General features: G+C 45.7%; 1 protein-coding gene across 3 annotated transcripts in view; it reads right to left on the reverse strand.

The window, feature by feature from the left end:
• LOC115092091 (solute carrier family 46 member 3-like) overlaps nt 1-21,953 on the reverse strand; it is a 70,630-nt gene that overhangs the window by 19,091 nt on the left and 29,586 nt on the right. For all 3 annotated transcript variants that reach the window (XM_029602610.1, XM_029602611.1, XM_029602612.1), the window contains exons 2-4: nt 21,668-21,927; nt 8,344-9,211; nt 7,351-7,434 (exon numbers count right to left, since the gene is read on the reverse strand). In XM_029602610.1, coding sequence (XP_029458470.1) covers nt 7,351-7,434; nt 8,344-9,211; nt 21,668-21,859 — 1,144 coding nt within the window. In that variant the 5' untranslated portion in view covers nt 21,860-21,927. The remainder of the gene's footprint in view (nt 1-7,350; nt 7,435-8,343; nt 9,212-21,667; nt 21,928-21,953) is intronic.

The raw sequence follows: 21,953 nt of genomic DNA on the forward strand, positions 1-21,953 counted from the left end.
GTTAGATACATTCTCTCCCCTTAAGAACATAAGAAAATGCCATACTGGGTCAGACCCCAAGGGTCCATCAAGCCCAGCATCCTGTTTCCAACAGTGGCCAATCCAGGCCATAAGAACCTGGCAAGTACCCAAAAACTAAGTCTATTCCATGTAACCATTGCTAATGGCAGTGGCTATTCTCTAAGTGAACTTAATAGCAGGTAATGGACTTCTCCTCCAAGAACTTATCCAATCCTTTTTTAAACACAGCTATACTAACTGCACGAACCACATTCTCCTTTGATGATCTAGACTGATGTTGATTTATAAAACTGCAGGCCACAAGATGGAATGGTGGTAACTTGGTAAGATGGAAAGGAATGAGCATAGATATCCTGCCTCAGTTACATTATGTCAAGATAAAATAGATGATTTTAAAATGAAATAGCTTGTAGTCTATTTTATTGTGAATTGAATGCTGAGTATGACTTTTAAATGTGGTAGTGAAAGGTTTTATTGAAAGTGAATTGAATAGTAGAAAAGAAGATAAATATTGTTTATGGAGGAGGAGTGCTGATTTTGGGTTATGTGGGAGTACATATACAAGTACAGTATAGTGTGAAGTATTTGGAATATTATGAATTAATGTAAAATGGTCTGGGGAGACTAGGAAAACAATGTGGCCCTTTTCTGCTAATAAATTGTAAAGTTTTTATAGAAACAGAGAAAGCAGAAAAGGACCAAATGGTCCATCCAGTCTGCCCAGCAAGCTTATGGTAGCGTCAGCCGTGCCATACAGCCTTTTATAAGACTGGCCTACACGCCCACTGGCAAAGACTTCCTGTTGTTATTCCCCACTTGCTGCTGCTGTCCCAGTGAGGCGGCAGCCCTCCAACTGCTCCGTGAAGGTGGTACCCACTGGCATCCTGCTTCGTGAATACTGCTGTGGCCACTGCCGCTCCATGCAGTGTGCAGCTGCCTCACCCACCCTTATCCTCATACTTAGTTTCCCAAACTGTTAAGTCAAGGGCCCTTGTTGGTTGCTGTCCAATGCAATTCCCCATTATCTCTTGCCATTGAAGCAGAGAACAGTGTTGGAGTTATATTGCAATTATAAGGCTTATTGGTTAAGGGTAGTAACAGCTGCATCAGCAAGTTAGCCCCATGCTTATTTGTTTTCCCAGACCGTAAAATTTGGTTGCTGTCCGAAACTAATTCCTCTTTTCCTCTTTTCCCCCCTGCTGTTAAAGCAGAGAGCAATAATGAGTTACAGCAAGAGTCTGAAGGCTTGTTGGTTAAAGGTAGTAAGCGCCACTCCAGCAAGTTACTCCATGCTCTCTTTTCCTCATTTCCATACTCTAGCCTTTAGGGATCCACAGTGTTTATCCCATGCCCCTTTGAAATCTTTCACCGTTTTTGTCTTCACCACCTCCTCCAGAAGGGCATTCCAGGCATCCACCACTGTCTCCATGAAGAAATATTTCCTGATGTTGGTTCTGAGTCCTCTTCTCTGGAGTTTCATTTTGTGACCCCTAGTTCTACTGAGTTCTTTCCAACAGAGAAGGTTTGTCAAATGTGCATCATTAAAACCTTTCAGGTGTTTGAAGGTCTGTAACATATCTTCTCTGCACCTCCTCTCCTCCAGGGTATACATATTTAGGAGCTTCAACCTCTCTTCATAAGTTATTTAATGGAAGCCCCCACCATTTTAGTCACCCTTCTCTGGACTGCCTCCATCCTATCTCTGTCCATTTTGAGATACGGTCTCCATAACTGAGCACAATACTCCAGGTGAGGCCTCACCAAGGACCTGTGCAAGGGGATTATCACCTCCTTTTTCTTACTGGTTATTCCTCTGTCTAGCCCAGCATTCCTCTGGCTTTAGCTATTGCCTTGTCACATTGCTTCACAGTCTTCAGATTGCTAGACACTATCATCCCCCCCCCCCGCCCCCCAATTACATACAGCTCTTTTGGATTACCACACCCCAGAAGCATGACTCTGCACTTCTTGGCATTGAATTCCAGCTGCCATATCTTTGCCCTTTTTCAAGCTTCCTTAAATCACATCTCATTCTTTTTATTCCTCTGGCATGTCCACTCTGTTGCAGATCTTAGTATCATCCACAAAAAAGACAAACTTTACCTTCTATGCCTTCCACAATGTCGCTCACAAAGATGTTGAACAGGACCGATCCCAACACCAATCCTTGCGGCACTCCGCTTATTGCAGTTCTCTCCAGAGTAGGTTCCGGTTACCATCACACTCTGTCTTCTATCCGTCAGCCAATTTCTAATCCACACCACCACTTTGCGCTCACTCCCAAGCTTCTCATTTTATTCATAAGCTTCCTATGCGGAACCATATCAAAAGCTTTGCTGAAATCTAAGTAGATCACATCAAGTGCTCTTCCTTGGTCCAATTCTTTAGTCATCCAATCGAAAAAATCAATCAGATTTGTCTGACAGGACCTTCCCCAGTGAATCCATGCTGCCTCAGGTCCAGCAATCCTCCTGAATGTAGATAGTTTCCTTCAGCAGAGTCTCCATTACTTTTCCCACGACTGAGGTGAGGCTAACTGGTCTGTAGTTTCCAGCCTCCTCTCTGCTACCACTTTTGTGAAGCGGGACCACCACTGCTCTTCTCCAATCACTCAGCATCACTCCCCTTTCCAGGGATCTATTGAACAGATCATGCAGCAGACCTGCCAGCACATCTCTGAGCTCCCTCAGTATCCTGGGATGAACCTCATCAGACCCCATGGCTTTGTCCACTTTTTGTTTTCCTAGTTCTTCCCATACATTCTCTTCTGTAAACAGAGTTTTGTCTACTCCACCCTTCTTCAATGTCTTCTTAACTAGCAACAGTTCTTCTCCAGGGTCGTCTTCAGTGAACAGTGCACTAAATTAAAGTATTTGTTTAATATTTCCGCCTTATCTTTGTCTCTCTATGCACATTGATCCTTTTCACCTTTCAATTTTCACTATACCACTTTGGACCTTTCTCTGATGTATCTGAAAAATGTTTTGTCCCCTCGCTTTTATCTCTTTGGCAATCCTTTCTTCCAATTGACTTTTGGTTTTCTTGATTACTTTCTTCATCTCCTTCAGTTTCACCAGATATTCTTCCTTGTGTACCTCCCTTTGGGATCCTTTATATTTTTTGAACGCTGTTCTTTTTGCTTTTATTTTATTAGCCAACTCCTTTGAGAGCCAGATAGGTTTCTTATTTCTCTTGCTTTTGTTTACTTTTCTAACATATAGATTAGTTGCCTTTTTAATTGCACCTTTTAGTTTGGCCCACATCTCTCATTTTCTCCCAGCCTTCTAGTTCTTCCTCCAGGTACTTCTCCATTTCAACAAAATATTTTTAAAGTTCAAAATGTGGGTCTTCATGTGGCTTTTCTGTATCCTATTTGCGATATCAAGCCATACCATTTGATCAATGGTGTTGAGGTGGGCACCAACCCGGACATTAGAGACATTATCCCTGTTAGTGAGCACTAAGTCAAGTATAACCTCCTCATGGGTTCCATTACTATTTGTTTGAACAGAACCCCTTGCAGGCATCCACTACCCCTATAATTCTGGTAGATTCTGCAGAAGGGATTCTCCAGTGTCTATGTCCAGCAGATTAAAATCTCAAACAATCAACACTTCTCCCTTCTTTCCCACATTTTGGATGTCTTCAACCAGATCTCTGTCTAGTTCTTCTGTTTGAGTCATAGGCCTGTAACCCACTGTAGTAAAAATGGATGCACCATCATCTTTGTTTTAGGACAGCCCATAATGCTTCTCTACCCCATATTCCTTGCAGTTCGGTTGCTTGGATATTGTTTTTGACATAAAGAGCTACTCCTCCCCCTTTTCTGTCCTCTCTGTCCTTCCTTAACAAATTATAGCCTAGTATGGCTGCACCCCAATCATGAGACTCAGTGAACCATGTCTGTAACAGCAACTGTGTCCAAGTCCACCTTCACCATTAGGGCTTGCAGGTCTGGGATTTTATTGCTCAGACTACAAGCATTTGTGCTTATAGCTTTCTAGCTTCTCTCGTTCAGGTTGCTGCTTTTCTTGGACTTGTTTTGTGTCTTATTCATCTGATTTTTGTTATCCCCTTCACCCATTTCCTTTCTATTTTTTTATTTATTTTTTTTTTGGGGGGGGGGGGGGGGGTTGATATGCCAATATCCTTCTGCCACCCCTGTTGTCTAGTTTAAATGCCTTCTGGCATAGGATTTGAATTTATCTCTTAGGATCCTTTTTCCTGCCACAGACAGATGTAAGCCATCTTTGACATAGAACCTTTTACTGTTCCATAAATGGCCCCAGCCTCCAATAAACCTTTGTAGGTATAAATAAAAGGCTTTGATTGCAGGAATGAACTATACTGGGTAAGCAGTGAAAAATATCCATCAAAATGCTAATGTTTGTAAAAAGGTGGGACATAAAACTACACTCTCACTAACTTATGTCTTAAGTGCTGAAAGTGTGCACAAGTCCTTGATATAGGCAGAATATAAACCATTTTAAAATAAAAAGTAAAATAAGGTAAGAGAGCTACAGTAGGGAAATAGAAAAAAAAAGATTGGAGAAAAAGGTAAAAAGAAATATGTAGTAAAATAATTTAAGTGAGGTTAAAGGAATGATTTTATCTAGATCTGATGCTAAAAGACAATATAGTTAGTATGGCAGTTCTTATGGATATTGAGTCATACCAAAGGTTCATCAAGTCCAATATCCTGTTTACAACAGTGGCCAATTCAGGTCATAAGTACCTGAGAAGATTCCAAACAGTAGATTGATCTCATATTTACACCAATGATAAGACGTTCTTTCCCCAAGTCTAGCTGGTTAATAAGTTTATGCAACTTTCTTCCAAGAATTTGTCCAAACCTTTTTTAAACCCAGCTTTACTAACTGCCTTTATTACATCCTCTGGCAATGAATTGCAGAACTTATTTGTATTTTGAGTGAAAAAAATATTTTCTCTAATTTTCTTTAAATATGCTACTTCGTAAAATCATATAGTGTGCCCTAGTCTTTTTTTTTTTAAAGAATAAATAACTGATTTGTGTTTACCCATTCTACTCCACTCATGATTTTATATACCTCTATCATATCTCACCTCAACCCTCTCTTCTCCAAACTAAACAGCCCTAACCTTTTTGTGCCTTGCCTTATAAACAGTAATACCCCTTTAAGGAGTGACTAACCGAGGGGAACATTTAAATCAGTTTGTAGAAATGTAAAAGGCTCATTTCTTATAGGGTAAGATAAAATTAATGGAAAAATTCAGAGATAAAAAAAATATTCACATCGAAAAGGTTGCCAGGTGCTGGACAAATACCTTTTGTTCTAAGTAGATATCTAATTTTATGGCAGTTGATATGTGGCAAAACCTGACTTGTCACCTTATTTTCACCCCGTGCACACCAAATTTAGGGGGTCATTTTCCAAAAGTATCACACGCGAAAAGGGCGGGTTCTGGGTGGCGTCTGCGGAGTCGGGGCGGCCCCAGGGCGGACGCCGCGAAGACATCACTGACAGCATAAAGATAAGGAGCCTTATCGCCGTCAGTAATGCAGCCCATAGCACCACCTTTCACGGTGGTGCTATTGGTTTGCGAAAGCTGGCAGTGCGATTGCCGGCTTTCGCAGGCCTTCCCCCCCCCCCCCCCCCCCCCCCCCCATTACCGCCGGATTTTCTAAGTTCTGCGAACTTTGAAAATCCAGGCCTTAATTTGGATGAATCTAGCTGCCTCTGAACAACGGAGTCGTTGGCTGTGTTTCTATGAGTAGAGTGACCTATAGTGCAACCAGCTTAGGTTATACAACTTTGGAGTTCAAAATCATCTACCATTATCTTATTCCCCACAAGCTCAGTCAGCAAGAAGTTCACAGAGTCCAGTGAAATGGGAGAACACACAAACCTGTAGCACATAACTATTATATGTATCTTTTCATTCTATGGAAAGATTGTTTTATGGAGCAGTGTGTCACACCATTTTGTTCCCATATGTACCTGTGACAGCAACATTTTTTAACATATCAGAAACAAGACTTAGCTGACAGCTACCTTGGCACTACCTAGAAGTTACATCTATTGCAGTGTAGCAATTCCTGGAGAATTCAATTCTGTGCAGATCAGTTTTTTTTGAGACAAACTTTTTTTTTTCCTTATTCATGATTTTGAGAATGAAATGTATAGATGTATCTGATCTTTTGTATATTTCTATTTAGATTTTATAGAGCAAGTCAAGCTTTGCTTTCATCCTCTCAGATAATGTCACTAGTGCTACTTTTCTAATTTACCTTTTAGTGATTGATTTTACAATGAAAATAAATTTGTTTATTGCAATAGTTTTTTTAAACCCTTAATACAGATTAAAAATCCATTCTAAGCACTGCACATCTGTAAATCTTCACAAAAGGATAACCTCTATCTTAACAATTTAAAATACATAACACACAGATCAAGTTAAAATCATTATAAAACATTCTAAAAAATATTCATAAAGTCATGCTGAACTCTAACAAAAAATTAAAAAGCTATAAAAAAAAATAATATAATGACCTTTAGCTGAACCCTTGCTGCATTTCTTTACCATGATGTTCTAATCTGTTGGAAATGGCCATGTTTTAACTCCCTTTTTGAGTCTCTTTCCAACTTTATCTCTCTTGGCATGCAGTTCCACAAAGTAGGAATGCTATTAAATCTGAAAATGAGTCTGACTTTAAAGCCTCTTCTAGTGTTACTGCCACATGACAACAAGGCGGTGAAAGAATAAATCTATGGCTTCCTAATACTGTCCAGTACTTTCTTGAGCCATATCTAATAATACAATCTGAAGCAATTCACATGAGGCAGAAATATTTTAGCTCATCATTTGCCCAACTAGTTAATTTCAGTTTTAAGCTCTGTCGAATGTATAGACAAAACAATACATTGTCATACTAATGTGAGAAAATCTTGAACAATCCACATCTTCTGTCACAAAGCAAAGCAGACAAACTGAAACCTGCTGTTCCTGTCATTTAAGCTACATCCAAGGTGCAAATACAAGTATCTGTTATAGAGAAAAAGACATTTCATCTGAATCAGGGACACATAAAAACAGAACAAAGGATGGCTGAGCACATATCCAAATCCTTTGTTCTGATGTACAGGTCTTTATATTAGTGAAAAACATTTTAACCTGCAGTTATAACCCGATAATTCATCCAGGAGAACACCTGTAATCAAAAGCAGGAATCAAGAGTACTAGGAGTAGGTTTAGCAAATAGTCCACACGTGCTCAATGATTGTTTTTAGGCTAGCCAAGTAGTCCTCCCCTTTAAGTATTCATTTTTCTTTTAAGAAGACAACTCACCTTGTTCATTAGCAAGAACAACTTTTGACATCATGGACCGCAGAACTGGAAGAGGCATAGCAGAAAACAAAAGTGGCAGCCGCACTGTAACACAAAACATCCGGTGATGCAACTGCACCAGTGCTGAAGAAAAATAGCTAAGTGATCTTCATTCGGGAAGGAGAGCCCCCTTTTGAAACAAAGTGTAAAAGTAATGGTCCTATGGAAAGGAGAGCGTGAGGTCACCCAGCGTCATTTTGATTTATTTTTTTTTAGTGGGGCAGGAGTGACTAGAGATTGCGCCTGTCCCCTGGGGATTTCATATAAGCAGGAGAGGAGAGAGAAGAGGATTTTAAATGTTTGGAGGCAGGGATGGGTGTATTAGCCAGGGGCAGGACTAACTATGGGGGCCTGGGGAATGAATATTCATGTGCCAAGAAAGAGGTGGGGGGATTTGTCACCACTGGCCACCAGGGGAGTCAGGGGCTTTCAACATGGAGATGTGGCCACCTTTAACATGCTTTACCTAGAAGCATCACTAGCCACCTTAGCATGGCAATGCTCCCAGCAGAAAGTAAGCAACACTTCTTGAACAACAATCACAAATTGCACACATTTATACCTCCTCCAGAGTATATATTTCCATGCACACTTCTGAAAATCAAAACAGTTTGTGCATAAATGATTTCAATGCCCAACTCTTGCGTGTCTGTAGCACCTCTTTCTTGTGGGTGTAAATGAATTGTGTGCACAACCCCAGGCTAATTTTTAAAATCCCAGTTCTGCACATAAAATTGGGTTTTATGAGTGTAAATGCTTTTGAAAATCAGTGAAAGGGGTTTAACAAACCAGAGGCATGCAAGACTCACGATCATATTGTACACCAAAATCTATTCTCTAGGATTTTGTTTCTTTTTTTAATTTCTCGCTCACTCCCCAGAACGTATAGCACCCCTTGCAGTAGTAGAACTATATACACTCTGCACTGAGCATGTAAATATATTTTAAACTTACCCAAAAACATGGTCTGTGTAGTTGTGGCAAATGCAGCCATGATTATTCCACTGATCCAAGAAATAATCCCAATGAGCACAATATAAGCATCCCTTAGGTAGCAGGAAAATAAGTATACTCCTACAAAACTGCTCAGAAAAAGAAGAGTAGACAAAGAGGAGCCCCAACCAATGAGAACTTCATCCCAGCAGAGAGGAGAGTCCAGCTCAAAGAAAATGAAAACAGAAGATCCACCTAAATTTGCAAAGAAGTATGCTATGAAAGCACTGAGCATCAGAATGATCACAGTTCGTTTTCTACAAGAGGATGTTTTGAAAAACATAAACACTGCAAAAATAATTTCTTTAAAGTGTTCTATATTGAAGGCTTGTTGTTGAGATGCTGATACTTTTACTGTGTCTTCTAGACAAAAAATAATATAGCCAATATTTAAAAAATGAAGCAGAGATATGATCAGAAATGTCCAGGCAAAGCCTATTTCTCTCAGGAAATAACCGGAAGAGAGTCCTGCTAATCCACCTCCCAGTCCAAGAAGCATGTCAATCAGAGCTATACGTATAGTTTTTTGTTTTTCTTCATTGCACAAGTCTGCAATATAGGAAAAGCATCCCCCAAGAAAGGTGGCAAAACTGCCAAGAAAGCCACTGATTAGTGATGATGCAAACAGAAGATAGAGTGTGAGAGAGAAATATGACATTGCAAAGCAGAAGGAGGATGATACAAAAGCTCCTATAGAAGGAAGAAGCAAAGCTGCTTTACGTCCCTGGCGATCACTGTAGACTACAAGGATCAGTGCCACCAGAAGACTGGGAATCAACCCACTTAAATCCACCAACATTGAGAAGAGAGAAGCTCTTTGCTGGACTTCCTGAAAACCATCAAAGAAGGAAAGAAATACAATGACATAACATACCAAGTGGATATTGTATAAAATAGCTGGCATTAACTACATAGTCTGCATTGTCCTGTTTCATAACACATTTTTGCAATTTATCTTCAAATGCTTCATTTGACTCTATAATTTGATGCACATAACTTTTATAAAGCAAGTTTTATCCAGTGTATCTAGACTCAGGGATAATTAGTTCTGGTCCTCAAGTACCACAAGCAAATTTGGTTTTCAGGATATCCGCTATGAATTTTCATGAGATAAAATGAGGCACTGCATGCAAACAATTTTATTTTATACAATTTGTTAATCACCTTCCAGATTCAAAATGAATCACCCAAAGTGATGTACAATGCTTAAAACCACCACTGTCATACAAATAAAACAATAAGATACCAGCATATAAAAATAAATTAACAAACATACATACTCCACCTCTTACAGTCTGAAATATCTGTGCACCATACAATCCTATTGAAGATCAAGCCCATCTTACTCTCTTCCCACCTCTGAAACCATCAACCAGGTTTTTGATTTCTTTCTAAAATGCATTAGCTCTGTTTACTGCTTCACTTCCAGTGATAAATCATTCCATGCCAAAATGAAGGCAAATCTATCTCATGCAAATTCATTGCAGATATCCTGAAAACCAGATCTGCTTGTCGCTCTCGAGGACCGGAGCTGCCTACTCTCCTAAACTACAATGTATAATTACAGTAAAAAGATTTGCCCTTCAATATTGTATACCCTCTGGTCCTTCCTGATATTATATGGTAAGTGTATTACTTCAGTGGAAGAAAACCCTGTTGTTCCAAACAACATTTACAAACTAGTTCTTATTAGTGTAATGGAGTCACAGAAGTGTTCTTTGCTATTGACTTCATGGACTCTTGTTGATGAGGTCAGAAAAGTAGCAGTGTAGTGGTAGATCTGACACTCCCCAATGGGAGGTGTCTTTCTCCTGTAAGTGGTGTAACAAAACTCATGACCCCATTTGGCTTAGAGTGCTTTAGGGTTCTCTCCAAGAACGATTTCCTTCCTACTTGTCTCCTGTCCTAAGAAGTTAGCTGGTGATCCCAAGGGTTGGGTTCCCAGGTCTAGTAAGATCAGGAAGATTTGTCTTGCAGTCCAAGCATGGACTTCTGACATATTTCAAGGAAACAGAGAACATGTGCTTAGGAAAAGGGAAATTAGTCCCCATCCCCCTCCATCTGACAGATTTCTTCAGTGTTTTAGATAAAGAGGATTTTATGGGGAGTCATAAGGAACAGGAAGAAGTTCCATAGGGCTGCTTCTTAAAGGAAAGCATCAGTCTAGGAGTTCAGTTTTCCTACTGTGAAGGAGTCTGCATCCAATTTGCAGGTACCATTCAAGGGAAGTGCTCAGGGAGGGTCCCTGTTTAAGAGTACCTACTGCCAGGTAACAAAGACTTATCAGTGACTGTATCTATGATTTCTTTTTCTGAAACTTTATTTCTGTGTGGAAGTGTACTTTTTAGCAGTGTACTATCTGTGATCTTTCATCTGCAATCAAGCATTCAGTAAAAGGATTCATTTTTGAACAGCTGTCTTATGCAGTGTGTTTCATTTATTAGAAGAAGCCAAAAGCCTCTAGAGGAAGCTGAAGGGACTTGAAAGACTTTGCTCAGAAGCATGGGTCAGACTGTATTCCCAGCACTTCCCAGTGAGCTCCTGATCCCTGTTAGCAGGACAGGGAGGGGGACTACATAGGTTTACTGTATGTGACAATGGGTGTAAAGCTGTCAAACTTTATCATGCCTTAAGAAAGCAAACAAATTAAAATCACTTTTTCTGTTCTGTGCCTGACTAAGAAGCAGGTATTTTATATGCAACATTAATTCATTGGTTTCCGTTTTTTAAAATTTGTATTATAAGGGAGGTCTATGGACGCTTGATCAGAGCACTTATATAAACAATACCTACACAGAACATTTCTAAATGAAGATGGAAGTTTAGGTGCTATTTATATCAATATTCTGAGCAGCAGCCCATAGTAAATTACTATTTAAAAAAAATTGACAAATTAAACCAAGTAAATTTATGATGTACCGTAAGATTAACCACCAACCAGATACAAGGAGAGAGGAGACACAATGTACTCTATAACTCCATAACCCGTAATCTCATAATTTTTAATCCCATCAAATGACAATATCATAGATCTTAAGCTCTTATTAAACTTTAATCTGCAGCCTCGCACCACGCAATGGGCCACAGGCTGTATTCAGCCTTTAGAGCGTGTTGATTTTAATCATCTATTGTCATTTGTCATTAATATCTAACCTCAAATACTTTATTAATTTTTTAAAAAGTTTTTAAATAGAATCTTAAGCTATTAGAATCGACGTTCTTACACACCATCAGCCGATACAGAGTCGACTGATAACCCGTTCCCAACAAGATCGGGATTGAGTGAGTTTACTGTGATTAATTTATCTTCTTATAGTCTGAGTGAGACACAGATTTCTCTTCTTCAGCGAGGACGTTCGTGATGTTCCAACTGTTAAATTTGATCTTTTTGAAGTTGAAAAGTATTTTCATAAATTTGTTCGACAGCTGTGGCTACGAACTTATTTTATGGATCAAACTTTTTCTACTATAGATACATCAGTTGTGACTCCTAAATCAAAGTGGTGTCCCCCTGGAGTTATGGAACCATCTATCAGTATGTTCCGAGATTTAGGGGGTCATTTTCCAAGGAGTTACCGCAGGAGATAATTCCGCAAAGCGCGCTAACAGCCGTTAACGCGATTTGCGAATGCAAATTTTTAATTTAGGGGGCGGAGTTGGGGTGGAGCATATGTTAAGTAGGAAAGAGTTATCGTGTGCCACGAAACAGCCGCAGTGTTAACGCGGCCAATAGCTACACCTCTTTCATTTGCGGTATGTTGTGCGCTAGAGGCCAGTAAAGGTTCATGATGTTTCCAGACAGCCTGTTTCAGTGTTCTGCAGGGGGGGGGGGGGGGAAAAGAGAGAGAGAGAGAGAGAGAGAGAGAGAGAGAGAGAGAGAGAGAGAGAGAGAGAGAGAGAGAGAGAGAGAGAGAGAGAGAGAGAGAGAGAGAGAGAGAGAGAGAGAGAGAGAGCGCCTTGCTATAGTGTCTCTTCCCTAGACAGGTATTTGTATCCCTATGGGAGGCCCACCTAGTAACTCGAGGTGGGGATTAGGTATGAGTGTAGGGGGTTGGGGGCCACTTTCACATTCAACGTGAGATGTACGAACAGAACAGTGGTCTCTTGTGAAGATTTGCTGGCCTTCGGAGTAAGGAAACTCACTCCTAGATGAGATTTGGGCAATGTTCTCTCAAACTAGCTTGATGGACACTCTACTTGGGCAACAACAAGCTAGTTTGAGAGAACATTGCCCAAATCTCATCTTGGAGTGAGTTTCCTTACTCCGAAGGCCAGCAAATCTTCACAAGAGACCACTGTTCTGTTCGTACGTCTCACGTTGAATGTGAAAGTGGCCCCCAACCCCCTACACTCATACCTAATCCCCACCTCGAGTTACTAGGTGGGCCTCCCATAGGGATACAAATACCTGTCTAAGGAAGAGACACTATAGCAAGGCTCGCTGTCTCTCTCTCTCTCACACATATATATGATTCTTTGGTTGTTTTATCGTGCACCGCGAAGATGTTTTCGCGATTCGCGAATACATTTGCGCAAATCGCGAAAACATCGCGGCACGCGAAGTTTCCCCGCTGCACAAAAAAAGCCTCATTTGCATAGGAAACGCCCCTTAATGCGTTACCAATGCGATATTGGAAAATGAGGCCCTTAGTTGTTAAAGAAATACGTGGTTTAAAAAAATTTAATATGTTTGAATCGGAGTCAAACATTTCTCGAGCTGAACGGACTGCTTTGTTAGATTTAGCCAGAGTTCTCTCAATTGTAATAAAAGCCGCCGACAAAGGAGGTGCGGTGGTGGTGATGGATGTTGTTGATTACTGTGCAGAATTGACACGACAAGTGAATGACTCCACATATTATTCCAGATTGATAGAAGATCCTACTGATGATTTGAAAAAAGAAATAGATTTCTTGGTTGAAATGGCATTTGCCAGATTTTGGATTACATCACGTGAGAAGATTTTTGACTGTTGATATTCCTAAAACACCGGTATTATATATGTTACGGCTGTGGCTGCTGTGCAACCGCCTCACCACCAGGGGTCCCTCTAGAGCTGGCTTTCCTGACAGGCCCAGTCCATCTCCTCTGTCCACTCTATGCTCTGGGTGTGCCCTTATAACCCTGCCTGACAGTTGCCTCGGTGCTTCGGCATCGAGCTCACCTGGGCTCCCTGCTCTAGCCTGCCTTGCGTGGCCTTCGGGCCTTCTACCTTGTCTTGCCTTGCCCTGCCTTCGGGCCTTTCCTTTCCTTGCCTTGCGTGGCCTTCGGGCCTTTCCTTGCCTTGCGTGGCCTTCGGGCCTTTCCTTTCCTTGCCTTGCGCGGCCTTCGGGCCTTCTGTCTTGCCTTGCCTTGCGCGGCCTTCGGGCCTTCTGTCTTGCCTTGCCTTGCGCGGCCTTCGGGCCTTCTGTCTTGCCTTGCCTTGCGCGGCCTTCGGGCCTTCTGTCTTGCCTTGCCTTGCGCGGCCTTCGGGCCTTCTGTCTTGCCTTGCCTTGCGCGGCCTTCGGGCCTTCTGTCTTGCCTTGCCTTGCGCGGCCTTCGGGCCTTCTGTCTTGCCTTGCCTTGCGCGGCCTTCGGGCCTTCTGTCTTGCCTTGCCTTGCGCGGCCTTCGGGCCTTCTGTCTTGCCTTGCCTTGCGCGGCCTCCAGGCCTTCTGTCTTGCCTTGCCTTGCGCGGCCTTCGGGCCTTCTACCTTGTCTTGTCTAGCCTAGTCTTGGTGGCCTTCGGGCCTTCGGTCTTGCCTTGCCTTGCCTTGCGCGGCCTTCGGGCCTTCTACCTTGTCTTGTCTAGCCTAGTCTTGGTGGCCTTCGGGCCTTCGGTCTTGCCTTGCCTTGCCTTGCGCGGCCTTCGGGCCTTCTACCTTGTCTTGTCTTGCCTTGCCCTGCGCGGCCTTCGGGCCTTCTACCTTGTGCTGTGTATGGTCTTCGGACCTTCTGCCCTGCCCTGCCTTGCTTACTGTGCATGCGGTCCTACGGGCCCTCTGCTCTATTCTCTGTGTGTGTGTGGCCTACGGGCCTACTGACCTGCCTTGCCCCGCTTACGGTGTGTGGTTTACGGGCCTTCTCTGTGTGTGTGTGGCCTACGGGCCTACTGACCTGCCTTGCCCCGCTTACGGTGTGTGGTTTACGGGCCTTCTGTGTGTGTGTGTGGCCTACGGGCCTACTGACCTGCCTTGCCCCGCTTACGGTGTGTGGCCTACGGGCCTTCTGTGTGTGTGTGTGGCCTACGGGCCTTCTGACCTGCCTTGCCCCGCTTACAGGTGTGTGGCCTACGGGCCTTCTGTGTGGGTGTGGCCTACGGGCCTTCTGGCCTGCCTTGCCCCGCTCACGGTGTGTGGCCTACGGGCCTTCTGACCTGCCTTGCCCCGCTTACGGTGTCTGGCCTACGGGCCGTCTGTGTGTGTGTGGCCTACGGGCCTTCTGACCTGCCTTGCTCTGCCGCCTGCCCTGACCCAGCCTAGACCCAGACACTGCTTCTTGCTGTCTGCCCTGACCCAGCCACGGTTTCCAGCCATCCCTGTCTCTCTCCACCTGGAGCCACCCCTTTGGGTGGTGCTCACTACCCCTGAACTCAGCCCAAGCGTAACAGTATGCCGAAGCCATAAATTTCCAGGGGAAGAGATAGCTCTGTGTGCTAAACCGGTGAGTCAACCTTTTTTTTTTCCCTATTACAAGATGCCTCCTTCAAAGTTTTATACCTGCAATTCCTGTCAGACCTTGAATTACCTAAGCTATCAGAACTGTCTAGCCTGTCAACTTGCTGGTCAGGAACACTGGTTGTGCAGTAACTGCAATAAGAGGAATGTCTCTGTTTATCAAGAGTGTTTAAACTGTTCTACTCCACAGCCAGGATGGTGGAAATGTTCCTGTCTTCCGTGCCTTTTGCCTCCAGGCGAACCCTGCCCCCGCTGCAAAGCTAACGGGCCATCTGTTTCTCCCAAAAGCTCAGCTAGTTCTACTACCGGGCGTTCAGCTTCTGGCCCAGTTAGCAACATTATTTCATGTAGCAGTTTGTGGATTAAGCATTCTAGCACTTCATCTCTGGACACTTTTGAAAAAACTTGCTACCAGGAAACAAGTATTAATTCTGAAAATCTTAGAACTCACCAGGTTAAGAAGCCTTCTATAACTTCCACGCTAGAGCCTCAGAAACGAAAGCTGAGAGAAGTAATTAACTCTAGCAGAGCTCTGCTTCCCACAGCTGCACTTAAGACACTAACGAGCACCTTCCTTAGACGTCCTAGAACTGCCTGTGCCCTCTCTAAGCAGCCCCTCCAGAAACAAAAGCAGGAGCTTCTGGCTCAAAGTATCAAGCCCACGGCAGTACAATCTTTGTCCTCCCTGCGCCTTAATTCTAACCTTGTTGCTCTGCCTTCCAAGCGTGCTGCATTACCCCATGAGAGGCCTGAACCTGTTTCATCACCCCAAGAGGGGTCCAAGTCTGCTGCATCTCCCCGCAAGGGGTCCACGCCTGTTTCATCATCCCGAGAGGGGCCTGAACCTGTTTCATCACCCCGCGAGGGGTCCAAGCCTGTTTCATCACCCCGCGAGGGGTCCAAGCCTGTTTCATCACCCCGCGAGGGGTCTGAACCTGTTTCATCACCCCGAGAGGGTTCCAAGTCTGTTTCATCACCCCGAGAGGGGCCTGAACCTGTTTCATCACCCCGAGAGGGGCCTGAACCTGTTTCATCACCCCAAGAGGGGTCCAACTCTGCTGCATCACCCTGCGAGGGGTCCAAGCCTGTTTCATCACCCCGAGAGGGGCCTGAACCTGTTTCATCGCCCCAAGAGGGATCCAAGCCTGCTGTCTCACCCCAAGAGGGGGCCAAGCCTGCTTCATCGCCCCGAGAGGGGTCCGAACCTGCTACAACGCCCGGAGAGGTGTGCGAGCCTGCTTCATCGCCCCGAGAAGGCGCCGAGCCTGCTTCATCGCCCCGAGAGGGGTCCGAACCTGCTACAACGCCCGGAGAGGTGTTCGAGCCTGCTTCATCGCTTCGAGTGGAGTCCGAGCCCGCTGCTTCGCCCCCGGAGGGGCTCGAACCGGCCTTGCTGCCGTCCTCGGAGGGGTCCGAACCGGTTTTGCTGCTGCCCCTGGAGGGGTCTGAACCGGTCCTGCTTCCGCCCCCGGAGGGGCTCGAACCGGCCTTGCTGCCGTCCTCGGAGGGGTCCGAACCGGTTTTGCTGCTGCCCCTGGAGGGGTCTGAACCGGTCCTGCTTCCGCCCCCGGAGGGGCTCGAACCGGCCCTGTTGCAGTCCCCGGAGGGGTCCGAACCGGTCCTACTGACAGACTTTTTGATTCAGCCATCTGAGCCTACTGAACCGGTCCTGCTGCCGTCCCCGGAGGGGTCTGAACCGGTCCTACTGACAGACTTTCTGACTCAGCCATCCGAGCCTACTGAACTGGCCCTGTTGCAGTCCCCGGAGGGGTCCAAACCGGCCCTGTTGCAGTCCCCGGAGGGGTCCGAACCGGTCCTGCCAACAGACTTTTTGATTCAGCCATCTGAGCCTACTGAACCGGTCCTGCTGCCGTCCCCGGAGGGGTCTGAACCGGTCCTACTGACAGACTTTCTGACTCAGCCATCCGAGCCTACTGAACCGGCCCTGTTGCAGTCCCCGGAGGGGTCCAAACCGGCCCTGTTGCAGTCCCCGGAGGGGTCCGAACCGGTCCTGCCAACAGACTTTGTTGTTCAACCATCTGAGCCTGCTGTACCGATCCAGCTGCCGACTCGGGAGGAGTCTGTGCCGGCCCTGATGCCGACCCTGGAAGGGTCCGGACCGTCCCTGCTGTCGTCACAGGAGGGGTTAGCACCTGCCTTGTCGTCTCAAGAGGGGTTATGGACTATTTCACTGCCCCAGGTGGGGTTTGTGTTCCCCTTGTCACCCCAGAAGGGGTTATGGACTGTTTTGTTGCCTCAGGAAGGAATGGAACCTGCCACCTTGCCCCAGAAGAGGTCTAACTCTGCCGTCTTGTCCCAGGAGGGGTTATGGATGATTTTGCTGCCCCAGGTTGGGGTTGTGCCTGCCTTATCACCCCAGGAGGGGTTATGGACTGCCTTGCTGCCTCAGAAAGGAGTTGAACCTGCTGCATCGCCCCCGGAGGGGTCTGACTTTATTCTTGAGTACCCCCTGCAAAAATGGGACCCTGGAGGAGGGGGAGGCCTTGAGGGGGGGGTACTGTTACGGCTGTGGCTGCTGTGCAACCGCCTCACCACCAGGGGTCCCTCTAGAGCTGGCTTTCCTGACAGGCCCAGTCCATCTCCTCTGTCCACTCTATGCTCTGGGTGTGCCCTTATAACCCTGCCTGACAGTTGCCTCGGTGCTTCGGCATCGAGCTCACCTGGGCTCCCTGCTCTAGCCTGCCTTGCGTGGCCTTCGGGCCTTCTACCTTGTCTTGCCTTGCCCTGCCTTCGGGCCTTTCCTTTCCTTGCCTTGCGTGGCCTTCGGGCCTTTCCTTGCCTTGCGTGGCCTTCGGGCCTTTCCTTTCCTTGCCTTGCGCGGCCTTCGGGCCTTCTGTCTTGCCTTGCCTTGCGCGGCCTTCGGGCCTTCTGTCTTGCCTTGCCTTGCGCGGCCTTCGGGCCTTCTGTCTTGCCTTGCCTTGCGCGGCCTTCGGGCCTTCTGTCTTGCCTTGCCTTGCGCGGCCTTCGGGCCTTCTGTCTTGCCTTGCCTTGCGCGGCCTTCGGGCCTTCTGTCTTGCCTTGCCTTGCGCGGCCTTCGGGCCTTCTGTCTTGCCTTGCCTTGCGCGGCCTCCGGGCCTTCTGTCTTGCCTTGCCTTGCGCGGCCTTCGGGCCTTCTACCTTGTCTTGTCTAGCCTAGTCTTGGTGGCCTTCGGGCCTTCGGTCTTGCCTTGCCTTGCCTTGCGCGGCCTTCAGGCCTTCTACCTTGTCTTGTCTAGCCTAGTCTTGGTGGCCTTCGGGCCTTCGGTCTTGCCTTGCCTTGCCTTGCGCGGCCTTCGGGCCTTCTACCTTGTCTTGTCTTGCCTTGCCCTGCGCGGCCTTCGGGCCTTCTACCTTGTGCTGTGTATGGTCTTCGGACCTTCTGCCCTGCCCTGCCTTGCTTACTGTGCATGCGGTCCTACGGGCCCTCTGCTCTATTCTCTGTGTGTGTGTGGCCTACGGGCCTACTGACCTGCCTTGCCCCGCTTACGGTGTGTGGTTTACGGGCCTTCTCTGTGTGTGTGTGGCCTACGGGCCTACTGACCTGCCTTGCCCCGCTTACGGTGTGTGGTTTACGGGCCTTCTGTGTGTGTGTGTGGCCTACGGGCCTACTGACCTGCCTTGCCCCGCTTACGGTGTGTGGCCTACGGGCCTTCTGTGTGTGTGTGTGGCCTACGGGCCTTCTGACCTGCCTTGCCCCGCTTACAGGTGTGTGGCCTACGGGCCTTCTGTGTGGGTGTGGCCTACGGGCCTTCTGGCCTGCCTTGCCCCGCTCACGGTGTGTGGCCTACGGGCCTTCTGACCTGCCTTGCCCCGCTTACGGTGTCTGGCCTACGGGCCGTCTGTGTGTGTGTGGCCTACGGGCCTTCTGACCTGCCTTGCTCTGCCGCCTGCCCTGACCCAGCCTAGACCCAGACACTGCTTCTTGCTGTCTGCCCTGACCCAGCCACGGTTTCCAGCCATCCCTGTCTCTCTCCACCTGGAGCCACCCCTTTGGGTGGTGCTCACTACCCCTGAACTCAGCCCAGGCGTAACAATATATGCTACCTAAAGTGCATAAGTCACTTTGAAGACCCACATGATTGAGCATAGGAGTGCCATTGTGTGTGGCAAAGTTGAAGCACCAGTAGTACAATATTGTTTACAGTACCATCATACTTTTGATGATTTAAGATTTGCTGTGATAGAAAAACCATTACCTTGCAATCATGGGGGGGGACTTTGATGGGTATCTACTGCAAAGAGAACAGAAGTGGATACATTTTTTTGATACGGTTGACCCTAATGGACTCAATAAAGATATTGATTGGTCTGTTTTCTAGTTTGCTGGTTCTGTGTCTTTTAATTAAGGATTGTGGGAGTTGTAGTTCCTACACTGAGTGACTAACCCGGATTTCCTGTGACGTAGTTCGAGTGATACATTTAAACTAGTGGGGTTAATGTTTGAATTTGACATCTAAGACGCTGTGGCGCCATGTTTGAATCCCTTGAGAGATGCTAAATATGTGTCTGGGTGAGTGTTTAGCAGAATAAGAGTTTGGGATGGTCTATTATGAAGTATTTTTGCACCAATAGAAGGGATTTAAAGATTTATAATTGAAGCTGGGTCGTCTAATTTGATTGTTTTTAATTTTTAATTTTTAGGGTTAACAGAATATTTTGGCCTTTTGAGATTAAAACAATTCCCCTGAAGAAGACTGAGATTCAGTTGAAACATGATTCATGTTGGGAACATTTGAAAACAGCATAGCTGATTGATTTAACAGATTTGCTGGCTAAGTATTCTCTTCAATTTTTGATGTTTGATGATGGTGTGTAAGAACGTCTATTCTAATAGTATAAGATTCTATTTAAAAACTTTTAAAAAAAATTAATAAAGTATTTGAGGTTAGATATTAATGACAAATGACAATAGATGATTAAAATCAACACGCTCTAAAGGCTGAATACAGCCTGTGGCCCATTGCGTGGCGCGAGGCTGCAGATTAAAGTTTAATAAGAGCTTAAGATCTATGATATTGTCATTTGATGGGATTAAAAATTATGAGATTACGGTTTATGGAGTTATAGAGTACATTGTGTCTCCTCTCTCCTTGTATCTGGTTGGTGATTAACTGGAGAGGTAGCTGCTTCTTTTTGTTGTGATTATCCCTAAGATTAACGTCACAATCAATCACAAGGCAGAACATAGTGGTTAATATTTTTTTAGGTTTATGGTGAAGTTTAATTTTCAATAAGGGGCCCTTTCCACATTTCCTAAAAGGATGACACATCAAATCAATTGACTGGCTGAGCAGAACTCAACTACAGTAACCGAAGCATTTCAGAAGCACAGGGTAATCCAGAATGCTATGTATTCTAGGGATGTGAATCGTTTTAGGACGATTAAAATTATCGTCCGATAATTTTAATATCGTCTTAAACCGTTATGGAACACAATACAATACAGATTCTAACGATTTATCGTTATAAATCGTTAGAATCGTGAGCCGGCACACTAAAACCCCCTAAAACCCACCCCCGACCCTTTAAATTAAATCCCCCACCCCCAATAACTTAAATAACCTGCGGGTCCAGCGGCGGTCCGGAACGGCAGCGGTCCGGAACGGGCTCCTGCTCCTGAATCTTGTCGTCTTCAGCCGGCGCCATTTTCCAAAATGGCGCCGAAAAATGGCGGCGGCCATAGACGAAAAAGATTGGACGGCAGGAGGTCCTTCCGGACCCCCGCTGGACTTTTGGCAAGTCTCGTGGGGGTCAGGAGGCCCCCCACAAGCTGGCCAAAAGTTCCTGGAGGTCCAGCGGGGGTCAGGGAGCGATTTCCCGCCGCGAATCGTTTTCGTACGGAAAATGGCGCCGGCAGGAGATCGACTGCAGGAGGTCGTTCAGCGAGGGTTCCGGCGCCTCGCTGAACGACCTCCTGCAGTCGATCTCCTGCCGGCGCCATTTTCCGTACGAAAACGATTCGCGGCGGGAAATCGCTCCCTGACCCCCGCTGGACCTCCAGGAACTTTTGGCCAGCTTGTGGGGGGCCTCCTGACCCCCACGAGACTTGCCAAAAGTCCAGCGGGGGTCCGGAAGGACCTCCTGCCGTCCAATCTTTTTCGTCTATGGCCGCCGCCATTTTTCGGCGCCATTTTGGAAAATGGCGCCGGCTGAAGACGACAAGATTCAGGAGCAGGAGCCCGTTCCGGACCGCTGCCGTTCCGGACCGCCGCTGGACCCGCAGGTTATTTAAGTTATTTGGGGGGGGGGTTCGGGAGGGTGGGGGATTTAATTTAAAGGGTCGGGGGTGGGTTTTAGGGGGTTTTAATGTGCCGGTTTTTCGATTTTTCGATTTTTAACGATTTTTCACGATATTTTACCCCCCCAAACGGCAACAATACGATTCCCTCCCCCTCCCAGCCGAAATCGATCGTTAAGACGATCGAGGACACGATTCACATCCCTAATGTATTCCTCATTCCATCTAGTAGCCAACTTCTGAGTTGTTCCACAAGAAGATCAACTATCAGAATATAGTAGCCACATTCTTTCAAGGTTACCGGTTTGATTGCCTTCACCAAAATAACTCGTATTTACAGTGTCTTTATACATCAGAAATTTGAAATCTATTTAAACAATTTTATTTTTACTAACCTTTTGCTTAATGTAGATTGGATGGCTTTCGTTTATTTCGCAGTGAGAGATATTTAGGCCATTGATAAAACTGGAGTTGTTGACTTGTTCCCATAGCCTGCGATAAACATACTGCTGAATCAATGGAAAACTGAGGAAACTCGCAAAAGAGTATACAGCAACTACTGGCTCCACTAGCAGGAACTTCTTCATTTTCTTAGTTCAGTAAGATGCAATTGTTTCAAACAAGAATTGTATACTAGCGTTCAGCTCATCATCATCTGAGGAAAAAAAGAAAGGAAAAATA

This window comes from Rhinatrema bivittatum, chromosome 5 (assembly GCF_901001135.1).
Source record: "Rhinatrema bivittatum chromosome 5, aRhiBiv1.1, whole genome shotgun sequence".
NCBI classification, from domain to species: domain Eukaryota; kingdom Metazoa; phylum Chordata; class Amphibia; order Gymnophiona; family Rhinatrematidae; genus Rhinatrema; species Rhinatrema bivittatum.